The sequence below is a fragment of the Armigeres subalbatus genome, chromosome 3 (assembly GCF_024139115.2).
Source record: "Armigeres subalbatus isolate Guangzhou_Male chromosome 3, GZ_Asu_2, whole genome shotgun sequence".
Classification (NCBI taxonomy): domain Eukaryota; kingdom Metazoa; phylum Arthropoda; class Insecta; order Diptera; family Culicidae; genus Armigeres; species Armigeres subalbatus.
Genome location: NC_085141.1, coordinates 230,822,686 through 230,845,971, shown reverse-complemented (window position 1 = coordinate 230,845,971; position 23,286 = coordinate 230,822,686). Strand labels below are relative to the sequence as shown.

Below are 23,286 nucleotides of genomic sequence, written 5' to 3'. Positions count from 1 at the left end.
CGTGTGGTCTACATACCGGCCTCCCGACCCCGACGTCCATGGTTCGAACCCAGTCTGCCGCACTTTACTTTCACTTCGAGAATAGATGGTAAATCCCAACCACTATTCACTTGGATCGTAGTGCAATTTGTACCAGTTCTGATCAATCACGGAGTAGCAACCATTGATATGTACAGTCAGTCTAAGCTAAGCTAAGCTAGTTGCCATAGCTGGTCCCGATCGATTATATGAAAAGATATTTTAGTTACCAGATAATGATTGTCGCTTCGGTTCCCCAATTGTTCTGCTGTCCGAAACATGTGTGGTATCTAACTGTCAAATCGTATGTATTTTTCCTTCATTGACATTTAGATCTCCTATCCTCGCCAGCAAAAGATATTCCGGACAGCGACGACAGCGACAATCTTTATCTGGTAACTAAAATATCTTTGAATATATCATATGCAACTTTGAAGTCGATCAATAGATGATATGTGGGCACGTTGTATTCGCAGCATTTCTGTAATACTTGACGAATGACGAACACCTGGTCCGTGGTTGAGCGTTCGCCCATAAAACCCGCCTGGTACTGCCCTTGGATATGATGCGTCAATTAGTCATTAAAAATCGTACCGTTTTTTTTTGTCACAATCGTACCGGTTGCTGATTGGTTGGAAATGACAATCGATTACTGCGATTGGCGGCGGTGCGTTTTTTGTAGGGCAGCATGTTGTTAGTTTGACCGTGTTGCTGGTTTGTATAGTTGATATTAAGCAAATTAGGTGAATGTTTGGGTTCGAGTTTTTGGCACAAAATTAATTTATATTGAACTGCAAACGCCATATAAATTATTCTCAAGGGTTGTAAAGATTTAAAACTGTTGATTTTTAGGCATTATCATTCACTTTTCTGGGATTTTAGATCTAAAACTCGTTTTAATTAGCGAAAAACTTGTCTCTGTTAGTTTTTTGCTTCTCTTACGTAAATAATGGATAGAACGGAAAGAAAATCATCAAGTTTTGATACATGATATAGGGAAAATTTTGTACCAAATTAGTTTGGCTGCACTGGCGACCACCTCGTCAGAGCAACCGACTTAAAAACAATAAGGCAGTCTCAATTGAATTGTCACATCCTATCCTATCCTACACTGAGGAAAATGGACGTATGATTTTCAATCAAACGCCTTATGAAAATTGTTTCCACAAGGAATCGGTATGAATTTCAATATGTTGCCTTATGAATGATGATTTTAATTGAAAAAAAAAGGAAAGTGCACCAGACTTGGTTCGAGACATGGACGTCGGGGTCTAGAGGCCGGTATGTAGACCTCACGCCCATCGACGCTTCAATACTCGAGAAGGTAACTGCGTGTAAGAAGCATTGTTGGTGGAATAATCAGTCGAAGATTCATTAAGTGCCAGTTATGAATTTCGATAGTCCAGTTCGCTGAGTGTAGGTACTGCCCACAAACTCTCTTGCAAGGCAATGGAATGATTAAAAGGGTCATCTCCTGGTCCAGACAACATACACTATGCCATGTTCACCCACTTGCCAGTAGAATAAAAGAATTGCTGAAAACATACAACTGGTTATGGAATGAATCCATGTATCCAGTTAGTTGGACCAAATCATTCATAGTACCTATTTACAGAGGAAAAGGGGAAAGGAACAACCCTGGAAACTATGAACCCCTCCTCCCTAAACAGTTGTCTTGCAAAGATCATGGAAAGAATGATCAACAACAGGCTAAAGTTCATCTAAGAAGAAAAATAAATCTAATCAATCAACACCAGTATGCCTTTAGAAAAGGTAGATCTACTACCGCCATTTTGACAACATCGTGAGAGAAGCAATATATAAAAATCGGCTTACACAAACAATTTCTCTGGATATCAAAAAAAAGCTTACGAAACAACCTGGCGCAGACTAGTTCTGAAAAGCGTGACCCTGTTCTTGATAGCAATAGACACCATATGCTCAGACCTACCACCAAACGTCCAAGTCTTACTTTATGCAAATGACAAATTGATCTCCAGCGACAGCAACCAGAAGAAATTAGCTAAAAACCTGCAACTTGTTTTGAAAAAAAATGAAGCTTGGGAAACCCACACTGGATTCAAGATCTCAGCCGAAAAATGTGCAACCGTAGTATGCAAAAAGCATGATAAAAAAAACAAGCCAACGTAAACCTTAACGTTAACTTAACAACGACATAATACCGTACAAGCTCAGTCATAAATGTCTTGGAGTAATACTAGACCAACACCGAAGATGCAAGTTTTTACGTTGCATAACCACCAAACAATGGGATGAAGACCGGCAAACCTTAACAAAAATATACAAATCAACTGTACCATAGAAAATGCTGTATGGCGTGCCAATCATCTCCTCAACCTGTGAATCTACAATGAAGCAGCTTGAAAGCATACATAACCAAGGACTACGGATAATAATAGGAGTTTTTCAAACCAGCCCAATAGAAAGCCTACAAGCCAAATCGGGTAAACCAAGTCTTAGAAGTTTCTTCAGTCAAAGGCTTGCTATATTCGCAACAAAGCAAACAAACTATGAACAAAAGAAACGATGAAAAAATAGTGAAACAGACGAAGAGAATAACAACAGCTCAGGAGAATTGTGGGCCCAAGGCCCAACAACAGATCCAAACAATATCAGAGCAAGAAGGAAGAATATGATCGAAAATATTGGAATTCCTCTCTCACAAAGCAAATCCCTGAATATACCAAAAACTCCACCATGGAAAAGAAAAGACATGCTAACAGAAAAAAATGATGTCCGCTAGTAGAAATGAAAAAAAACCAAATAAACTAAAAAAAACTGTTTGCTGAAAGAATCCACACCAAATATAACCCAGCCAACAATTCTGTTCATATAACTCATTTGCAATCCAGTTAAGTGGATACTTATTCGGTAAAAAAAGATCATATAAAATGCATAGATTCCACCTATACGTACAAATTTGGAGGCCATATACGTACATGCGGAATAAATTTTCTTGTTTATATGATTTCATATGAAGTAAAAAGATCCTTTATACAACTTCGTTTATAACTATATTTATCGTTTTTTATGACTTCGTATGTATCAATTTATAACTCAACATTGTAACATTAACAACTTAAAAGTACCCATACCTAAAAAATCTTTTTGGCAATATGCTTTTTTCAGCAATATAAGGTAAATTGAACGACTGTGGCAAAAAAATCCACTGATCCATGATGAATTCTTATAATGTTTTTTAAAGTTCTCTTCTATTATTCTGCATTTACAAATTTCGAAATAACGGACATGCCCAGATTCGATTCAAAGATCTTCGAGATGCCAGTCTTGCAACAATCCTCAAAGCCACATGAACACATTCATTGCGATCAAAAAATTGCACATCGCATCATAAAGTGTGGACTAGTAACTCAATCTGATTCCATATGACTTCATTTATAATGCTTTTTTACTGCTTCATATGTGATTCAAAATAATCTTTATGCAATTTGATTCGGATATTTATTTCATTGTTTATGACTTTTTTCTAATTGGTTCCCTAACTCGCAAGGATAATCGATTTTTAGCGTGGAACAACTCCACGCGCATTATTGTCTTTGAATAAGTTTTCATATATCTACATGACAATTTCTTTTCAACGAAAAACACATCGATCGTAGAATACACCTATTTGATATGTTTGAAGTTGATGATATGATTTAAAATGATTCCAAATAACGTCATTTTATAACTTTATTTATGTAGAAATTAAATAACGTCATCTTGACATCAATAAACTCATATATAATTTCGTTATAAAGATCGTCATAAAATAACAAATTCGTATCATATACAGTTTTAGTTAACTTTATATTGCATTCTATATAATTCTAACTCCATCTGGATATTTATATAATTTTAATCTGACATTCTTATACGACTGCTGGTTTGCTGGGAAGTTCTGCAAGCTGATATATACGGACGGATAAAAACGACGCTAAAACCAGGGTAGCCACTGAATCAGTTAAAACTGGGAAATAACCGGGAATATGATTGACTCTGGATAGTTTTTTAGTTATTTTTGACAGACTAAGTAACGCAAAAGCTATTGACGAATCCAAGAGATAAAAAGAAGAAGACATGCGATGGTGAGAAAGGTGAGAAACAACAAAATCGTTCATGGCGAAGTATACGGCGGCGATTTTAAAATGCGCGTATAAAATTCTGAAGGTATTCTAAGTAAAAACTAATGAATGTAAAGTGCGAGAAAAATGAAAAGCTAGATTTAGAAAACATTATTCCAAAAAAAAAAATTTTTTCGTGTGATGCACCTAAAATATAGATTTCCATTTTTCTCGCACTTAACATTGGTTAGTTTTTAATTAGAATTAGTTTTAATTTTATACGGACATTTTAAAATCGCCGCCATACCGCCATGAACCTGTTTCTCACCATCATCTGTCCCATCTTTGCTGGGTTTCCTATTCATATGGGACAAATATGCGATTCACGGCAGTATAGCCAACCAATCAACTTCTTGTCTATGTTTAAACCATCTTACTGATAATTATTTGCATTTATTTTGAATTCTAGGATTCATGGAACGCCGTTTGAATGAATTTTGTATTATGATACTTTTTTTTCTCATAAATTCCAAATTTTCCGTGGTATCTCAACAGTTGAATATTTTTCGCTTCCAGCATAAAACAGAAAATTCCTTAGAAATTTCATCTTAACTCAAAATTATCTTTTCAAGGAACAAAATTTGTTCTGGATTTTCTGGTATTTCAGAACTACAATCCTAAATGTAAATGTTAAAAATCCCCAAAAAACAAATAAAAACTCCGTTCAATCAAAGTAAATTTTTCGGGTATTGGTTACTTCGATGTCAATATGCACATTAAGCATTAGATTTTGCCCTTAGTATTGATCATGGGTTCGAGTCCCATCGAAGGAAAGTGGTTACCTCCAATACATTTTGCAAATCAAAATCTTACACATGATGTGCATATTCAAATCGGAGTTTTTCAGAGCATTGTAAATAAAAAAAAAAACTATTCTCAAGTGTCAGCGATTTCAGAAATTTTGAAAATAATTTATCCAGTTCATACTATCCTGAAGAAATCATAACCGATAACCCTTTTCTCTAAGATTCTTTCACGTATCCCAGCTTTCTTCTCGAAATACAAATGCTTCTAAATCTGCTTAGTGTTATATGTTTCTTAGTTAAAATTTCTAAATTGTTTCTTTCAAAAAAACATTTACCTCTATAAATCTTATTGATACTTTTAGAAAATTACATCAGCATTACAGAATTTCCAAAATCATATCATTCTTAACCTTAGATATCAAATTGGAATCTTGGAAGTATATCTGAATTTTAGAATTCTTTTCGGACACATGGTGGTGTATGAAACCATTAGCAATAAATATTCCATTTCTTATAAAATCCTGTCCCTAAAACCATTAAGCATTTTAAAATCCGCTTTGAAATTCTTGAAATTCTATTTCATGAGTTGTCTCGTTTCTGAATAATGGTTCCGATTTTAAGTATAAACGTTTAACATTTTCATAATGAATCCTATCTCAAGTTTCTAAAGCATGTTATTTTTTCAACTTGATTTTAAGCAAACAACGGAATATGTATGCTAGGAACTCGCATCGAATAGAAGTGCTTTATGATATAGGTACTCCTATCATGTTTAACTTCGGTAGTTGTTATTATTTTTCTGAAGAACGCTTTAATGTTTTTCCAAGAAAAATATTTTGCTTGAGAAATTTTTGATATTTTAATCACAATTTGGATCAAATTTATGTAATGAGTTGTTTGTTTTTCGAATAAAAATCGCAGTGTAAAATAATTAATAGCAATGCTTCTATCACTTACCAGAGCTTCGTCTTAATTAACGTGTTGCCAATGTGATAGGGAATGTGAACGATCTGCAATTGAGCCGAAGCCCTACTTCGTATAGAGCATGAACGAACGGTAGCCTTATGACTGCCATCCTGTTACTGAAAAAGCGTCAAAGCGTAATTTGCTTGATTAATCAAGAAAAAGTTTAAGATGTATTGCAACACAATTCCATAGATTTTGATGGTGAATTTAAGTTACATGATCAGAAAAACGAGCAGAAAAATGTCGCGTAAAACAAGCATGGTTGTTCCACAGAATGATTTGTCAAATTAATGCAAAACCTCATTCCTCGATCATTTCTTTTCTTAATACATTTTTGCCGGGAAACTTCCAAAATTTGATCCGGGAAAACCGAGAATTCAAAAATGGAAATTGAGTGGCCACCCTGTAAAACGGGACACAAAGGATTTACGCAAGCGAACACATAGTTTACTCAGAATTAATAGTGTGGAGAGCCTCGCAATAATAGAGGCCCTAAATTAAACTAAAAGAAGAAAATCAGAACCAACTTGAAAGACACTACACTATACACCACTATACACCAACATAGAAAAAAAGGTACATCGGTAACATTCATGTGGGTCCCTAGTCACATAGTCATCCCAGGAAATGAGGAAGCGGGCAAAGAAGCAAAGAGTGCGCTTGAGATGAGCACAATTAGGCGGAAAACAGTTGATCATCGCGAAATAAAATCCAATTAAAAATAGTATGACAAAAAATCTGAATGGAATTCAACACCCAACAACAAACTTAGAAAGATAAAAAACATTACCAAACCATTAAAACAGGCGCTAACTAAACCGCAAAAAAAGAACTCATACTCAGCAGACTATGAATAGGCCACACCCAGCTAACACATGCATACTTACTGGAAAAGGCAGACCCACTATAGTGCGTAATGGAACGTACACACGGTCAAGCAGTTTGACCAACATTGACTCCACCTCTCGTTTGTTCAAACATTCATCAAGTTTTACCAACAGCGGCACGAACAATCAATTTATTCGACCAACAATATCACACACGAACGACCGAAGCGCCAACGAGCACCAACCATCAAAAAATATATGGGGGTTTGTGCAACTTCACTACAAATGCTCAAACATGTTCAGCGAACCTTGACTCCGCCCCAACAACTCAAACCAAAATCAAACCGTTTTATTTTTTTCCAACCGAGCCGCCAACTGTCAAATGGTTGTTCGAACAACTTCACACACGTCAAAACAAAGCAGCAACCGAAGGGTTTTCGTGGGGGCGGAGTCAATGTTCGTTAAACTGCTTGACTGGTGTGTACGTTGCATAAAATGTAACCATGCACTCACCATTAAAAACATCATCTTCCAGTGTCCTGGATACGATGACGCAAGAAAAAAAATAGGAAAAGAGAATGAGAAAATTTCTCACTTATCATGTATGTATACACTCTCGAGAGAGACGTTTTTCGGTAGCTGTTACGATGATGAACTGATTCGGGGGGCTACAACCCATGATAAATTTCTTCTAATAAGCTCCAATTGCTGGGGGCACCGGTTCTGATTATGCATTTCAACTTGTTTTACACAGCTATGCGAAAAAATATGGCCCCCAACATAAAATGAACGAGAAGAACGCGTTTTATCAACCCCCCTCTGTGGGGCTGCCTATCAAATCAGTTTTTTTCCAACTTGAACAAGTGCGATAGTTTTGTTTTCATGGCGTGTTATGATTCGAAGAAGTTTTTGCCTCTTTTTTATCGTTGTTCGTTATCTATTGAGAGCGATTTCTGCAAACCCTGGAAGAGACTCTTCCAGAGATGTTGAAGCTAATCGTTGAGAGATTCCGGAGCAAATCATCGAGGGATTCCGAAGTAAATCGTCGAGTAACTCCGAACTAAATCTTCGAGGAATTCCGAAGCCATCCTTCGATGTATTCCGAAAAATAAAATCGTTGAATGATTCCGAAGCAAATCGTCAGAGGGATTCCGAGGCAAAACGTCGAGAGACTCCGAATTAAATCTTCAATGGATACTGAGGCAAATCGTCGAAGGATTCTGAAACAAATCGTCAAGGGGTTCTGCAGCAAATCTTCGAACGATTTTAGAAAAAAAAATCCTCCATGGATTATGAAGGATATCCCTCAACAATTGGTATTTGTTTCTGGATTTCGGTTGAAATTATTCGATGATTTTGAAAAGATTTTTTTCAGATTCCAATGAATATTGTTTTCGGATTCTGATGGGAATTCCTCTTTTGTCTTCAAAGTTTTTAATTTATTCATATTTTATATGTTGCAAAATTAACATTACTGCTAACTAACTTTTCGAATCCTAATTCTTATGGAGGGGGCTATTTTTTTTTCTAATGAGGGCTAAGCCCCTTCTAGCCCCCTTTTATTTACGCTAATGTATATAGATACTCTGTAGCTGGGTGCTGCGAATAGACCCGTTTTTCTGCCCTCAAGCGAGTAGAGGTTATTTTGAAATCATTCCCATGATTATTTTGCAGTTACTTAGCTGTCGAACATTTCCCACTTTCCAAATTTCTCTTTCCATGCTGCATGAGGGCGCACAAATGTGCGAGACTCTATATGATTTTACGATGGTTTACATACATTCCTGCACCAATTAGCTGCTGAATCTCGTGAAATTTCGTAACGAGTGCTTTTTAGTTGCATTCTACTAATTTTCCACTCGAAATATAATGTGAAAGTATTTGTTTGGAAAAATACAAAACTCAAACTAACTTTATTTTATTAAAAAAAAAAAATAAATAACTATGCTTCTCAATATAAGATCTAAAACGAACCTAACCACAATCTTCAATGTTTGGCTCCGGCACAATAGATAATTTTGGCTTCAGTTTGACAACCAAATCGATTCTATTCGCACCACCCAGCTCTGTAGTAGTGTGTAACGGTGTAAATCTGGTCATATCGTCAACCTCGATTTAATACTGAAGCTGATAATTTGACGGAAGCGCTGAAAAGCGCATTGAGACAGATGCCAGTTGAGTAGCGCGCGTTAATGGATTTTGCTTTGATTATTACTATATTTTGGATACGAGGACTGGCAGTCAAACATTCTACGCTCTTATGTCGAATTCGTTTTAAAAGTTCCAACCTAGGTTGGAACCAGTTCAACCTAAGTGCTGTCAAAGTGTTTTTATTCGCTCAGGTTGGAACTAGGTTCACTAGTTCCAACCCCAAAGCGGTCGGGTTCGCACTGTGTTGTTTCACGGTTTCGCACCGGGTTCACCAATACCTACAACTGTACTACAACTGTCAAAACCACGTGGGTGGCTGGGACTGGGCGGAATAAACAAGCAGAAGGGAGAAACGAAACTGTCTGTTTATTAAAATAAAATGCGCGTTGAAAATCATTTTTCTGGGAATTTTGTGATATTTGTTGTTGTAGTTTAAAATGAAATTAATCGGTACTGTTGTCTAGATTCAGTTTTAAAAATAATTGTTAGGGAAGTTATGTATTCATAAGTTCATTCAGGTTTCTTCACAGATGTTGTCCTAAATTAGGTCGGTGGATGGAATTATGTAGTTTAGAATTCCCTTGAAACCCGTTCACAAAATCCGCTAAATTGTCAGAAAAAAATATTTGAGGAATACCGAATAGAATTATTTCTTATGCAGTATTTCTTTTGAAATTCTTCAAAAACTCTCTCGAGCGTTTCAGACTATACTTCAGGAAATCTGCCAAAAACTACTTCAGAAATTCTTTCTTGATTTTTTGGCGATACATATCTTTCAGACATTCCTCCATATTTTTTCCAAAAGATCCTTTCGAGATGAATTCTTTTGAAAATTCTTCTAGGAATATCTTTGAATACTGTTCCAGGATTTTCTCAGGAAGTTGCTCCAGGAATTATTTTGGAAATTCCAACAATATAATTCCTTCAGGAAATCCTTCTAGAATACAGGAACATACTCGAAGTATCCTTCAGGAATTGCTACGCAAGTTTCGTTTTTTCCGGAAGTACCTTGAGCAATTCATCCGGTAGATTCTTGAAAATTGAAAATGCACGGGGCCCAAAATCCGGCGGAAAATTTTCCCAAGGTGTGAGGCTACCTTTATCAGGAGAGGTAGCGAGGAAAAAAATTAGCGAATCCTGGAAATTTTATTACATGCTTCTGAGTGTTCTCCGAAAAAAAAAACACTTTTGCAGAAATAGATGAATTTACGGAAATACGGAAAATACGGAATTCGTGGTATAAAAATGTGCACGGGATTATTGAATATAATTAAATAGGGGAACTGTATCGATCTCCATCTCACTGAACATATATTCATCTCAACGGGAAACAAAGAAATGCAGCACCAATTTCATCGCCTCTTTTTGTCAACATGCGTGTGCTCACTGCTGAGAAAAATCACAAAAATAATAAACAATCCAAATTCCTTTCCATTGCTTTGTTTTTGGTGGGATGAATATCGGAGCCATGAGATGAATTCCAGGAGCAGTTTCCCTGTTTATATCCACCCAAAAGTTATTTCCACTATCCGCAAAAATCAGTTCACGCACTTAAACATATTTATTTATCATGATCTGATTAGTCAACGCCAACGCACTGCCAGTGCACTGGATGTCCTGGATCATATGTTTCGAATCAAAACAAACACGATGCTACGCACACCAACATATCCAATGACAGATGGAACTGAAAATGTTTTTTATTCAGGGTTCAGGTTGGCACTGACCCAGGTTTAAAAACGAATTCGACATTAGTAAGGCCGGGTGACACCGACCTGAAACAGCAAGTAGGCGGAGGTCAGAGGATGGAGTTTATCACGAACATCTCGGACGCGAGCATGTTCTTTCTGGATTACCGCGGGGAATACAGCAGAGATCTAAGAATGTCTGTGATGACCCTCTGCAACATCATTGTAGAGGCAAAACAGGAATGGGGGTATGCGAAACGAGCGAAAAAGAAAACGACAGAGAGCACAAGGAGCGGTTGCAAAAAGGGTAACGCCCGTATGCGAAAAGACGCGCCTTCCAATGGCCGTAGACGAAGGGACAAATGCGAGGCAATTATTGTCAAAGCCAAGGGCAAAAGCTACGCTATATACTGAAGGCCATGAGAAACAACTCGCTGGCATGGGTGAGGATATCAACTGTTTCCGCAGAACTCAGAAAGGTGAGATGATTCTCGTCCTGAAGCGGGATGCTGCGTATGAAAAGTTGACAGAAGAGGTGCTAGGTAATGGGGTGCATGTAAAGGCCCTATGTCAAGTAGAAGTAGTCCAGTGTATGGGCCTGGATGAAATAACCGAAGCCGGAGACCTGATGGCTGCACTGAGAGATCAGTGTGGCGTCGAAATCCAGGAGATCGCAATTCGGTTAAAGAAGGATCGAGCGGAATGGATGGTTGCCGCATTCCAAGTACAGCCATGTCGAAAGTGGGTTGGTCAGTATAAACCAAACAAACTCAGGACTGCGTTAAGTGCTTCGATTTTGAACATAAGTCATATCGCTGCAAGGGTCAGACGAGCTCAGTGGTTTAGTGGTTACCGCTTCTGCCTTATAAGCAGGAGGTCGTGGGTTCAGTTCCAGGCTTTTCCCTTTCCTAATTTGTATTTATATCTTAGTTCTTTCTCTTTCGGATCCTATTGAAAATCGGATCTGCAATATTTAACAAGCTGATTGTGCCACTAGGTACCTAACGCGGAGCTTGGTAAGTAGTAGATATTATGCCTTGCAACAAAATGTCAACTTTCTAAATAATTTTCCAATGCTCGCATAGATGTGCAAAATTTATGCGCAGTACAAATAGCACGTGCTAGCAAAACATCCACTGCCAGAATCCACCACGTGGTGGCGAAATTTAAAAAAAATATCAAAGTAGCTTTTTCTCTGGAGGTATGTTTTTCTTAGGCGACAATCTGGCGCTTATTTTTGGTTGTGACGAAAAATAAGCGGAGGAGTAGATTTTTTTATGATCAGTACTATGTCTTATGACGTTTTCGTTTTTGCGGTGTAGCTACACTCGTGCTACACTTTTGCACCGAAAATGTTCGTTTTTGATTTTCGTGCTACACCGGTGTAGCATTTTTCTTGCACTGAAACAAGCAGTGTAGCACCAGAAAAATCAAAGTGTGCCGTGTAGTGTAGTTTGTTTTCAAGTTTCTCACGTTCTTATTGTTTTCTTTTTATGGTATCCAACAGGTATCCATAACAAACAAACCCAACTGCACTCAAAACGTTCGTTTTTGCCGTGCAAAATGCTGCACTAAACGGTGTCGCTACAGCTCAAAAACGAAAACGACATTAATTTCATGGAGTTGAACAGCTGATATATGGTTATTACTGGCGGGTTGATAATGAATAGGTGAACTGTTTCTTCGTGTGACCACAACCTGCAGGAAATGCCAGTTGAGTCACACATTGTTTATCCTTGGTGCTTGGCATATTTGTTGTACTGGCTGTGTAATTCAGATTTTCAACAACAGGAGTGAATAGTTCTGCTGTAGAGCAATGTGTGAAATTTCAACAAAACCTTTTTCATTTATCTCCTTCTTTTCCTGGAACTTGCCCTACTTTTTAACTTAGTGTTTTATTAGCATTTCCAAAGTAGTTAATTGAAAAACTTTTCTATTCCAATTCATGAGCATATGCTTGTGCGGGGCAAGTACAATTGATACATTATGCCCAGGGAGTCGGGATAGTTTCCCACCCGAGAGCATCCTAGGCCGGACCTAGAATCGAGCTCGCCGTCTCCGGCTTGGCAATCCATTATCGAATATAAACATCTCTAAATATCAATGTGTAGAAATCCTGCTTTAAAGTGCCTAATCATTTACCTCTGATTCTAGAAAACCCACACCGATGATCAGATGGATACTTCTGTCCACATGGAGGAACCAGTAGAGGATGAAACGATTACCGATGTACGGCTCCCCACCAATGCTTTGAGTAGAGCGCGACCTTCATTCGTCCCAAGCGCTGTCCCGATGGACGACAGTCAATCGCCTGAGGAAGAAATTGTTGCCGTATCTGGTTGCCATCGAAAGCCAAAGCAGCGTTACACTCTACTGGAAACAATACCGGTCGAAACTACACAAACCGAACGTGACGCGTCATTCTTGACAATCGGAACATCTCATGAACCATCACCCGAAAATCTGATCGCGACAACCCACGGTCGAACTATCATTCAAGAAGAAAAAATCATCGAAGATAGCGTATGCTTAGCAGTTCCGCAGGTTGAGATCCAAACTCCTCCAAAGACAAATATGAGACAAACAGTATACAATACCAAAATGGATCGATCTCCTGCCGAACAACTACCAGCGAAGTGTTCCGAAACTCCTATGTTTATTGTGGAACCAATTAAGCTGGATTTGCCCGAGTTGATTTTCGGCGAGCACAGTATTGGACTGGGATTGTCCACGAAAGACGAACCAACACCACACGACACGAATCGACCAAAAATTCATCGGATGCCTCCGAGAAATTTGAAGCTTGAGTTTGGTGCAGTGATGCCCGAAGAAGGATCCCAGAAAAATGCGGAACGTAAGGATCCGGCAAGTACGATTATTATTGATTCGCCGGATCTCAAATCTCACCAATTGTTGAATCGGAAAACAGTACATGCCTTAGGGGATATTTCATTGGACAAGGAATTGTTGCGCAAATCTGCTGATTCTGACGAGATGCCCCGAAGAACCAATTTTCAAAATCTCGACGTTTCTGTAGTCTGTAGTCCTATTGGTGAGGATCTCGCTGCGAAACGAGTGACCGTTTATTCGAATGAAAACCTGAACGAATCAGAGTGTCAACAACCAAAGGAAGACTCTAAACCTCGGAGGACAATAAAACATAACGAAGAAGTTGAATGCGAATCACCTGAATCGGGTACTGTTCCCCAGCCCAACAGCTCTCGAAGGACCAAGTTTTTATTAGGCGACATGGATCAATCGATGGAACAATTGGCAAGTGACAGTAAAAAATCTAGGAAAACTAATGCTCTTGAACATGACGTTTCTGTGGAAATTGTTGAAGATCACGAACGAGATGCGATTATCACGAACAAAGATCCAAGGCCTCGAACGACAATTTTCTACGACGACCGTCTGGAGCAAACTCGGTTGGATCTACGTTCTGAATTGTTGGAGAATCTCAGGTCATCAGATCATGTAAGAAAAACAATCCAAACGAACGAAGCAATGGAATGTGAGTCACCTGAACCGAAGAATTGTGCCTTGATCAGTAGCTCTCCAAAGAACAGGTTTTCGTCACGGGACATGGAACAATCGATTGCGCTTCAATGTCCAAGCACTGACGAGGCGTCAGATAAAGAATCGAAAAGTGCTAATGTTGATAATAAACTTGATGTTTCTGTAGAAATTGTTGAAAACGATCGAGGTGCAGTTCTCGCAGAAGAAATTCATCGAAAACCCCCACGAGCAACAATTATGTACAACGAACAATTGGAACAAACTTGTTTGGAGTCTCACTCTGAATCATTGAATAATCTTAGAAGGCTAGATCATGCGCGCAAGACTATTCAACAGAACGAAGCAATGGAATGCGTGTCTCCTGAAAAGAGTAGAGCAGCCCAGTCGAACAGCTCTCGTAAAACCAAGTTCTTGTCAAGCGACATGGATCAATCCAAAGTTCCAATGCTGAATCACTACGCAGACTCTGACGGGCGTAAAATGCCAGACATTGTATCAAACGATATTCCAGGGAAAGCACGAAATACAATTTTGTGCAACGAACAGTTGGAATTAACGCGATTGGAGTCTCGTTCAGGATCTTTGGAAGATCTCAGAACATCTGGTCAAGCGCGAAAAACTATCAAACAAAGTGAACCAATGGAATGGGTGTCACCTGAACCGAGTAGTGTAACCCAACCAAGTGACCCACGGAGGACCAAATTTCTGTTGGACGACATGGATCATACTCAATCATGTCCGCCTGTGCTAGAATCCATGCCACGATCAAAAACTTCAACCCTTCAGATAATGGAAGACACTGTCAATAAATCACCGATTACGAAAACAGATGGACAGGTTGCATTCGTGACTAGCGGAAATGATTTTCACGATCTCGACGTTGCTATGGACAGTCCTGTTAATAGGATTCAAGAGGCAAATAAAAACCAGTCAAATTGTCTGCCACGTGAAGCTCCCAAACATTCAAGAGCAACGATGTTGTGCAACGAACAGCTGGAGGAGACGCGTTTAGTTCCACGGTCCGGTTCGTTAGAAGACCTCAGAAATAGACAATCACGCAAAACAATCGAACGGATTGAATTCGTTTCACCGGGAGCAGGCAGCTCAATTCAATCAGAGGAAGTATTGAAAATCAGAAATAGGTTAAAAGATGTGGCGAATTCTCCTATCAGCAGATCAGCTAATTGTTCCAAGTCACGATTGACAACTGTCCAAGATGTGGATCAAACTATCGATCGATCTCCTCACATTGACGCTCCATTGGAAAGCGTGAAGCATCGTGAAAGCATCCACATGAAGACGGATATGGATCAGTCTATTTGTTCTCGGAAATCAGTTTTGCTGGAGGTGCCGAAGCAGAAATCACGCCATACGATTATTGCTCGTGAAAGTATGGACCAAACGTTGATTGATCGACAAGTGGAGGTTTCGCAGGTGAGTGTATTTATCCGATGATCATTCTTAGAAGTGTTAGCATGATTACCTACAGGGGGACATAAATCAAATGGATAATCAATACCTAGTAGCACATAATGTAGCAGCTTTTTTTTTAACATACTCCGTCAAGCTCATCTATCTGGCGCTAAGAGCAATTCTATTTGTATTTTAAGGCACCGCAGAGGAAGTCTCCAACCAACACACAACACAAATCACGTCAAACTATTATCGGTCGAGAAAGTATGGACGAAACTTTAGTAGATCGACATTTAGAGGTATCCCAGGTAAGTAAATTTCTGATGAGCTTGAGAGAGAAACGTAATTTAGTTTCACTGTTATCGTTATCCCGATTGCTAATCCTTTCTAAATTTGGCCTTTTTTTTGCGCAAAGGGTCGAGTGCCACAACGGATTTCACAGCGAAGGACATCAGGCTCGGATAAAAAATCACGTCAAACAATAATCGGGCGTCAAAATATGGATGAAACTTTACTTGGAAAGCATGTAGAAACTCAGCAGAATCTCAATATGAGAGAGTCGCTTGCGGATTCGCATCAACGTCTGATTTCACACCATTCAGGCCTGCCTGATATAGTTTCTCATAAATCGCGTCTCACCAGCTATCATGAAACGGCAATGGAGGAGACGAGAGTTTTTCAGGACAATTGTGGTGATGTGTCTCAACGGTTGGAACAATGTTCACCTGCTCTGCGAACAGATTTGGCTGTTAGTAAGATAGGTCAGGATCGAGTGACTTCCAACCTGCATGAGACCGATAAGAATGAAAATTACACAAATCGAATGATCCACATTGACGAAACTATCAGGCAGTCTCCAGATAAAACTGACGATGTCCCCACGCGTCAAACTGAAAAATCACGTTTTACCAGTTATGCTACAGATAGAATGGATGAAACTCTCTCTCCCGCAAGTAAATTGGAGTCCATCGTTTTGGAGCGATCTAGAATGTGTGCAGACGTAGCAGAACCATCAATGCAAAAGTCTCGACAAACGGTCCATCAGGAAGCGCCAATGGATGAGACGGGATACACGACCCCACCGCATAATTTGACATTACCGCCACGAGGTAGTATAATTCAATCGTTATCCAACGTGTCTCGTCCTATTGTGAATGATGAACACTTCTTGAATGAATCAAATCGGATAGAAGAAACTAGCAAGCGTACTAGCATACCTGTTCAGAAGATGTCGTCCATTCGCCAAACGCTGTACCAGATGGACCCTATGGAGGAGACAACAGTTGCTCTGCGGAACATTTCTGTCGCCAATCTTGGACGTATATCTCGATTATCGCCTTTTGGGAAAACGACAGATACAACAAACTTACGACAAACGCTCCACAAACAACAGGATATGGACCGGACCACTGCTGGAAACCGTGAAACGCTCGTGGAAAACGGCGTTGTTAGTCCAATGCAGGAAGGCCACAGAACATTCCATTGTAAACGGGATTCAGAACCGACTGTTGAGATGACTGACGAGATGCATTTCGATGCTCGAGAAGTCAACGAAAGTGTATGTAACGAGTCCACGGTTCCAATTAGTTGCTCATCGCCTGCACAGAAGGTTAAGAATGGTAAGTCTTGAACGGTATTGCTATGTTACACTGAGATAAATAAGTTGCAATTGAGAATAGCGGCATTTTTGCCTTTCTCGCACACACCTTTCGTGCCTACAGGTAGGGTCATTTGGCCGAAAGGCATTTGACCGAATAAAACTTTAGGCCAAAACAAGCCACCCTATAATCAGAGACCGGGGGGTGAAAAGCTGTCGAAATGGCAACGTATGAAAATGCATGAAATCGTGAAAATAATACTGGTATCATTTGAACTTTTTGCCTACTTCTTATGGATGCAAAAAGTAAACAAGTCGAATTGGAACCGCTTTTGACGGTTCGATTGGAAAGAAGATGGCGTCTTCGCCGATCTCTTATTGTAGTATTTCTAGCCAAAACCCATCTGAACGACAATTTTACTTAGCCTAAATGGACATACGGCCGAAAATGTCGTTCGTCAGACTGGCTATTTGGTCGAATAAGTCGTTTGGCCCTGAAATGTTCGAACAAGGTAAATTCTTTTATATTAAAAATGGTAAAAGCACGTCTAGTTTTGTCTATAGTTCAAACTACAATCAGGCAACCGAGGCCCATCTTTATTCTCTAAAGCATAGTATAATCAAATATCGTTTGCTCTCAATTCAAATAATATTTTCTCTTTATAAAATCTTCTCATAGTTTCTCGAAAGCGTATTGACTATTACCCCGAACATCTCAATCCTCCGTTCTTTAGATTGGACGTTATTTATATACAATGTGTAGTATACATAATCAAAGCTATTATATTCGAATTCACGGTCTTCTATGAATGAAACTGAATTTGAATTCATTTCGATAATTATCTTTCCGATAACATTTTTTTCTTATACAACACTATATAATTCTCAATATCTTCAAATGTTGTCACTTAATTCGATAATTTTACAAAAATAGATCACTACCACTTTTTTTCTGAAGCATATTCCAGGACTCAATGATATTTTACTGTTGAATACATTGCTGCTGGTGCTTCTGTTGACTTCTAACTGGATCGATCATCCAGGAATCAGAATCCAGGATCAGGAAGATCGATCTCGAATAACTTCTCGTGGCAATTGGACTGGTTCTCGTAAATGTTTGTCGCTTAGTGCTGTAGCTTCCTTTATCGCTTGGCTCGTCTTGGAATCCTAAGAATTCTTGCTCGGCGTCTAACGAGTCTCTTCGTCGTTTCTCCCGCTGAATGGGCACTTGTATAGTCGACTTAGTTTGCTGCGGACTGACTATTTTCAGTTCATCCCGATAAGCGTTGGAGTAGTGCCTGCCAAAATAGATTTCGAAAATATTAGTTGATACTCTTTTGACGTATTTTGCCTCAACCCATTTCTCAATAGCCTGCTTATCATTGTTTTTGTACCAGTTTTTATCCCCCACTGATAAATTGAAATGGATCATGAGAGGGCGCACCATCAAAATTGCTATCGATTGTTTTCTTCTTGATTGGATTTGGGAATGAAACCTATCAAATCAAACAATATTATATCCTCGTCTAGGATGTAAAAGGTCGACTAGACTTTTCTCTTTCATCAAAAGCAGACAAGTATTTCTATAGTTAGCTAAAAATAAGTAATTCTATCATCATCTAAAAGAAATTTTTTAATACATCTTTCGCTAGTCTTACCATGCGCTCGGCCTGTCCATTGCTACTAGGGTTATAAGGGGGGCTTTTCAAAATGTTTATGCCTTGCTGTAAAAGTAATAAAATGACTAGAATTTAAGGGTGGTCCACCATCGGTTACAAGAACGTCAGGGAGTCCGAATCTTGCAAAAATAGCGGTAAATTTCTCTATAATTTTGTTTGCATCTGTCCCATATTTCATAATTTCTACTTCAGCCACTTTGTGTAACTATCTACCACTAAAAGATATGTCTTCGATTCGAGGAAGAAAAAATCAGCATGAATGCGACTAAAGGGACGATCTGTTGGAATCCATGACGAGTTGCAACTCGGTTTGGGGACCACCGACATTTTTATACACGGTTCGCAATATTTTACATACTGTTCAATGTCCTTGTTTAAATCAAACCAAAATACCGACTGGCGAGCTGTTTGTTTCATTCGAACAATACCGTTGTGGTTGGAATGAAGTAATTTTAAAATATCATTCCTTAGAGATAATGGTACAAATACTCTTTCCTGGTATAAAATACAACCTTCTACTATCTCTAGGTCATACCGAAGAAAATATATTTTTACCAAATCTTTTCAACTCTCTTAGGCCAACCTTTATTTATATAATCTGCAATTTTGAAAGAAATAGATCTGTTTTACTTTCTTTAGCTCTTAGGGAGTAGTCTAACGGAAAAGCATTGGAAAAGTTTATACTTTTAATGCTGCCATTATCTAGATTTTGGGAACACTTGATCCAATGGAAACCGTGAGCAAGAAGTCCGCATTGCCCATCATAGACGAAGGTCGATAAAATATTTCAATTCATAAATAGACATCTCCATCACATATCTCTGTAGCCTTGTCACACATAATGGTTGTTTTCCGTCTTTACCAAAAATTCTAAAAAGAAACTTGTCAGGGTGTCTACTACCTGGAAAAACCTGGAATTATCAGAATTTCTTCTCACCTGGAAAAACATGGAATTATCAGGAATTCCCTAACATAATCAGGAAATTTATATACCCAGTAATTATGAGTGAAATTCTCTCAAAAGTTGAAAAAAAAAATCCTTACAAATATTTGAATTGATATACCAATCAAAGCTATTAAAAATGTAGTGAACATTAATGGATGGTTGTTCCGAAAACAACGTTTTGCCATCTTCAAAAGAATTACTTGAAAATTTCCGAAGCTATTCTTGGTTGCAATTTATTCGGGAAATCAATTAGGGATTGCTTTGTAAATTCTTTTGAGTATTTCCTCGGAAATTCTTTAGGAATACAGTGTTGACCCGATTTTGTCACTCCCCGATTTTATCTACTCCCGATTCTACCCCCAATTTTATCACGTTTTCGACTCGATTTTATGACGTCCCGATTTTGTCACCCTAAAAAAATTTGTCGCTCTTTTTATTTTTATAAATAATACCACAAACAACATTGATTTTCATGAAATTACTTTCACCGCCTGTAGTTTATTATGAACGACTTCTGGTACCTGGGAGATATTCTGTAAGCAATTTCGACAATTAAAAATTGGAAATATTTTTTCCAATTTTGTCACATACCCTTTTATCACCCCAAAATTCACCAGGGGTGATAAAATCAGGATATTACTGTATTTTAAAAATACTAAATTAGTTAGGTTTTCAAAGCAATTCCTGGAGAAACATCCGAAGGAATTTCAGGATCAGTTTTCAAGGAATATCCGGAGGATTTTCAAAGAAATCACCTGAAGGATTTTAAAAATAAAAGTGTAAAGTGATTTGTGAAGAATTTTTGCTAATGGAATTCTTGCTAGAATAGCCGAAGGAATCCCGAATGGATTTTTCAATCTAAAGGTATTCCCGACGAATTTCAAAAGAATTCTTAAAGCAAAATATCCGGAAAAACTCTTCAGGTGTTTTCTAAAGTCTTCATCTTCTGCACGAGCTCCCAAAAAAAAAAAAATAGGCCGCCCGAAGCATTTTCCGAAGAGTTTTTACAGTAAAGCCATAAGTAATAGAACGCTAATGGCGCTGTAACCATTAAAATTATTCTGCTTCAATAAGCTTAACCTACCCAGATTACGATTAGATTATTTATCGTAATAAATATCGTGTTAAAGTGGAGAAAGAGAATTGATTGTATTGTGATGGCATCAGGTTGTTGTTTATCATGATATTTATAATCATAAATGGCGTCATCTGAATAGGCTATAAAGTATAGTACCGGTACCTTGGCTGCTAGGTCTAAACAAACTAGATGTTGGTCACGCGAACAAAAGCAACAATAGTAATCTCGGGTATACCCCGTGCCAGGTATAAGGACGTTAGGCATGAGTACGTTAGGCGTAAAGGGTGTTAAGCATAAAATGCCAAAAATAACCCCCGTAACGCTGGGTAGACACCTTTGCGTGGTGTGTTACAGTGTAAGATCTACCACGGTCACATTGTCAGCTACAGGCAAATCCTGACCCAACGAATACCTTCCCCAATATCACACTCTGTGGTACTTATGAGGGTGTCGCTGAGTCGGGGGCCTCTCGTTAAGTAAGTACTACACCAACACTTCCTACCCATCCCAAGTTACGGTGAAGATGGGCGTGGCCAGGAGTAGTAATCCTCATGCTTTTGTGATTTTTATCCTAGATAGAAATCAAGGACCACACCCACCTTGATTACTGATAGCAATCTGATTAAGGATTTCAAAAGAAAAACATGAGTATCACTAGTGTCCAATCTACAAAGTGCACCGCAACTATGCTATGTAAGCATAAAATGCCAAAAATAGCCCACGACATAAAAAAGGTAGTATTACGCCCAGGAAATCAATATTCGAGCAACGCCTAACAATATACCCTTTGTCATCAACAGAGTTTGCTGACAAACTCACTTCGCAACAAGCCTTTATCGGAACACAATAGGACAAGAATCATTTCCCTTGCATGCTCTGATATTTCCGAGAATAAGTTGCTATTTCCGTAATCAGAGTTAGATTATCGAATATTTCCACAAAAGCAGAAATTATAATATCATGAAACCTAAATTTGCTACAGAGATAATGCAAAATAACGGAATGAAAAGTTAACAACAAAGTTGTCTTCTTTTTTGTTTCTGACAAACAATTTCGGATCTTTGTCATTATTATCTCCGACAAAAACAAAGCTTTGTCGTTGGTTCTGTTTTGTCGCTTGTTTTGCAAGCGCATCCAAGAAAAAATGATTCCCTGATTACGCCTAATGTCCTTATGCCTAACGTCATGGACCCAGCAATGCCATGTTTTTGCATCAACACATTTCCTGAAGGAGTTTTCGCATGAAGTTCTGAAGGATTTTTTGAAGAAAATTCCCAAACATATTTCCGGAATAATTCCTTAAAAGTTTCTTTAGTTTCCTTAAGTTTGTTTAAGGGCACTCCTGACGGAATCTAAGTTTCAAAGTACTCGCGTTTTCAGGGGCACACCATTCGACACGGAAGTAACGCACAACTGTCATTCTTATTCTTTCGACGCAGCAAAGCTGAAGCAATAAAATTACAGTTGTGCGTTGCTTTCGTATCGAATGGTGTGCCTTATAAACTGCCAGTACTGAAATTAATTCCGTCAGGAATGCTCGTAAAAATAGCTGAAATAAAATTCAAAGAAATTTCCGAAAGAATTTTAACCAAATTTCCAAAGAAGAATTTAAAACTAAAATCGTTAAGATTCAAATGCATCTCTATTCCGGAACAATTCCTTGAGATGTTTACTAAAGTTTTTGCAAAGAAATTTTCAAATGAAATACTGGAGGAAGTTCTAAGGGAAAATCTGATGCAATTCTAAAAGTTCCATCTTTGAAGGAATTTTTGTAATCATTTCCGGAGGATTTTCCGAAGGAATCTGTGGAGAAATTTTCAAAATAATCCTGGAGTAATTTCTTATGCGATTCCTGAAGGAATTTTTGATTGAATGGCTGGAGTAATTTCTAGCTGAACTTGTGAAGGAATTCCTGGAAGAATTTCTTAAGTAATTAACAACATTATTTTTGTGAGGCAACCAACACTTTTTTTTATTGTTTTCGCAATACAGCAACCGTTCGCTAACTGGGCTAAAACACCAGCCCAGTTACCGAACACTCGCTTTTAACTGGGCTGACGAGGGAATTTGCAATGCATTGTTGTGATCGTGTTTTACATGAAGCTTAAATAATATACCATTCAGAATCCCCTCGTCATCGAGTCTTTGTTGTTGTTTTGACGGATAACTGCTTTTTAACTGGGCTTTGGCCCAGTTAGCGAACCTGCCAGTTAAAAAACAGTCCAGTTAAAGGCGCCCAGTTAGCGAACTGTTGCTTTACTTGTTTGAATTGATTATTTTGCTGCTAAAATCTATATATGGCAAGTTTGTTCTTAACTGGAAAATAATGTAAAACGCCTGGAAAAAACCTGGGAAAATCAGGGAATTTTGTTTTTGCAGATGAGTAGACACCCTGCTTGTGATCTGTATAAATTGTAAACTTCTGACCGAATGAAAATTTTTTTAAGCTAATGCTTCCAAATGTAATATAGGGTATTTTTTCTGGGCCGAGTTTAATGAAAATGATGCAAAAC

At 38.4% G+C, this 23,286-nt stretch overlaps 1 protein-coding gene across 2 annotated transcripts in view; it reads left to right on the top strand.

The window, feature by feature from the left end:
• Positions 1–23,286, top strand: part of LOC134220712 (uncharacterized) — an 80,803-nt gene that overhangs the window by 46,700 nt on the left and 10,817 nt on the right. For both annotated transcript variants that reach the window (XM_062699815.1, XM_062699814.1), the window contains exons 4-6: positions 12,696–15,494; positions 15,671–15,781; positions 15,889–17,092. In XM_062699815.1, coding sequence (XP_062555799.1) covers positions 12,696–15,494; positions 15,671–15,781; positions 15,889–17,092 — 4,114 coding nt within the window. The remainder of the gene's footprint in view (positions 1–12,695; positions 15,495–15,670; positions 15,782–15,888; positions 17,093–23,286) is intronic.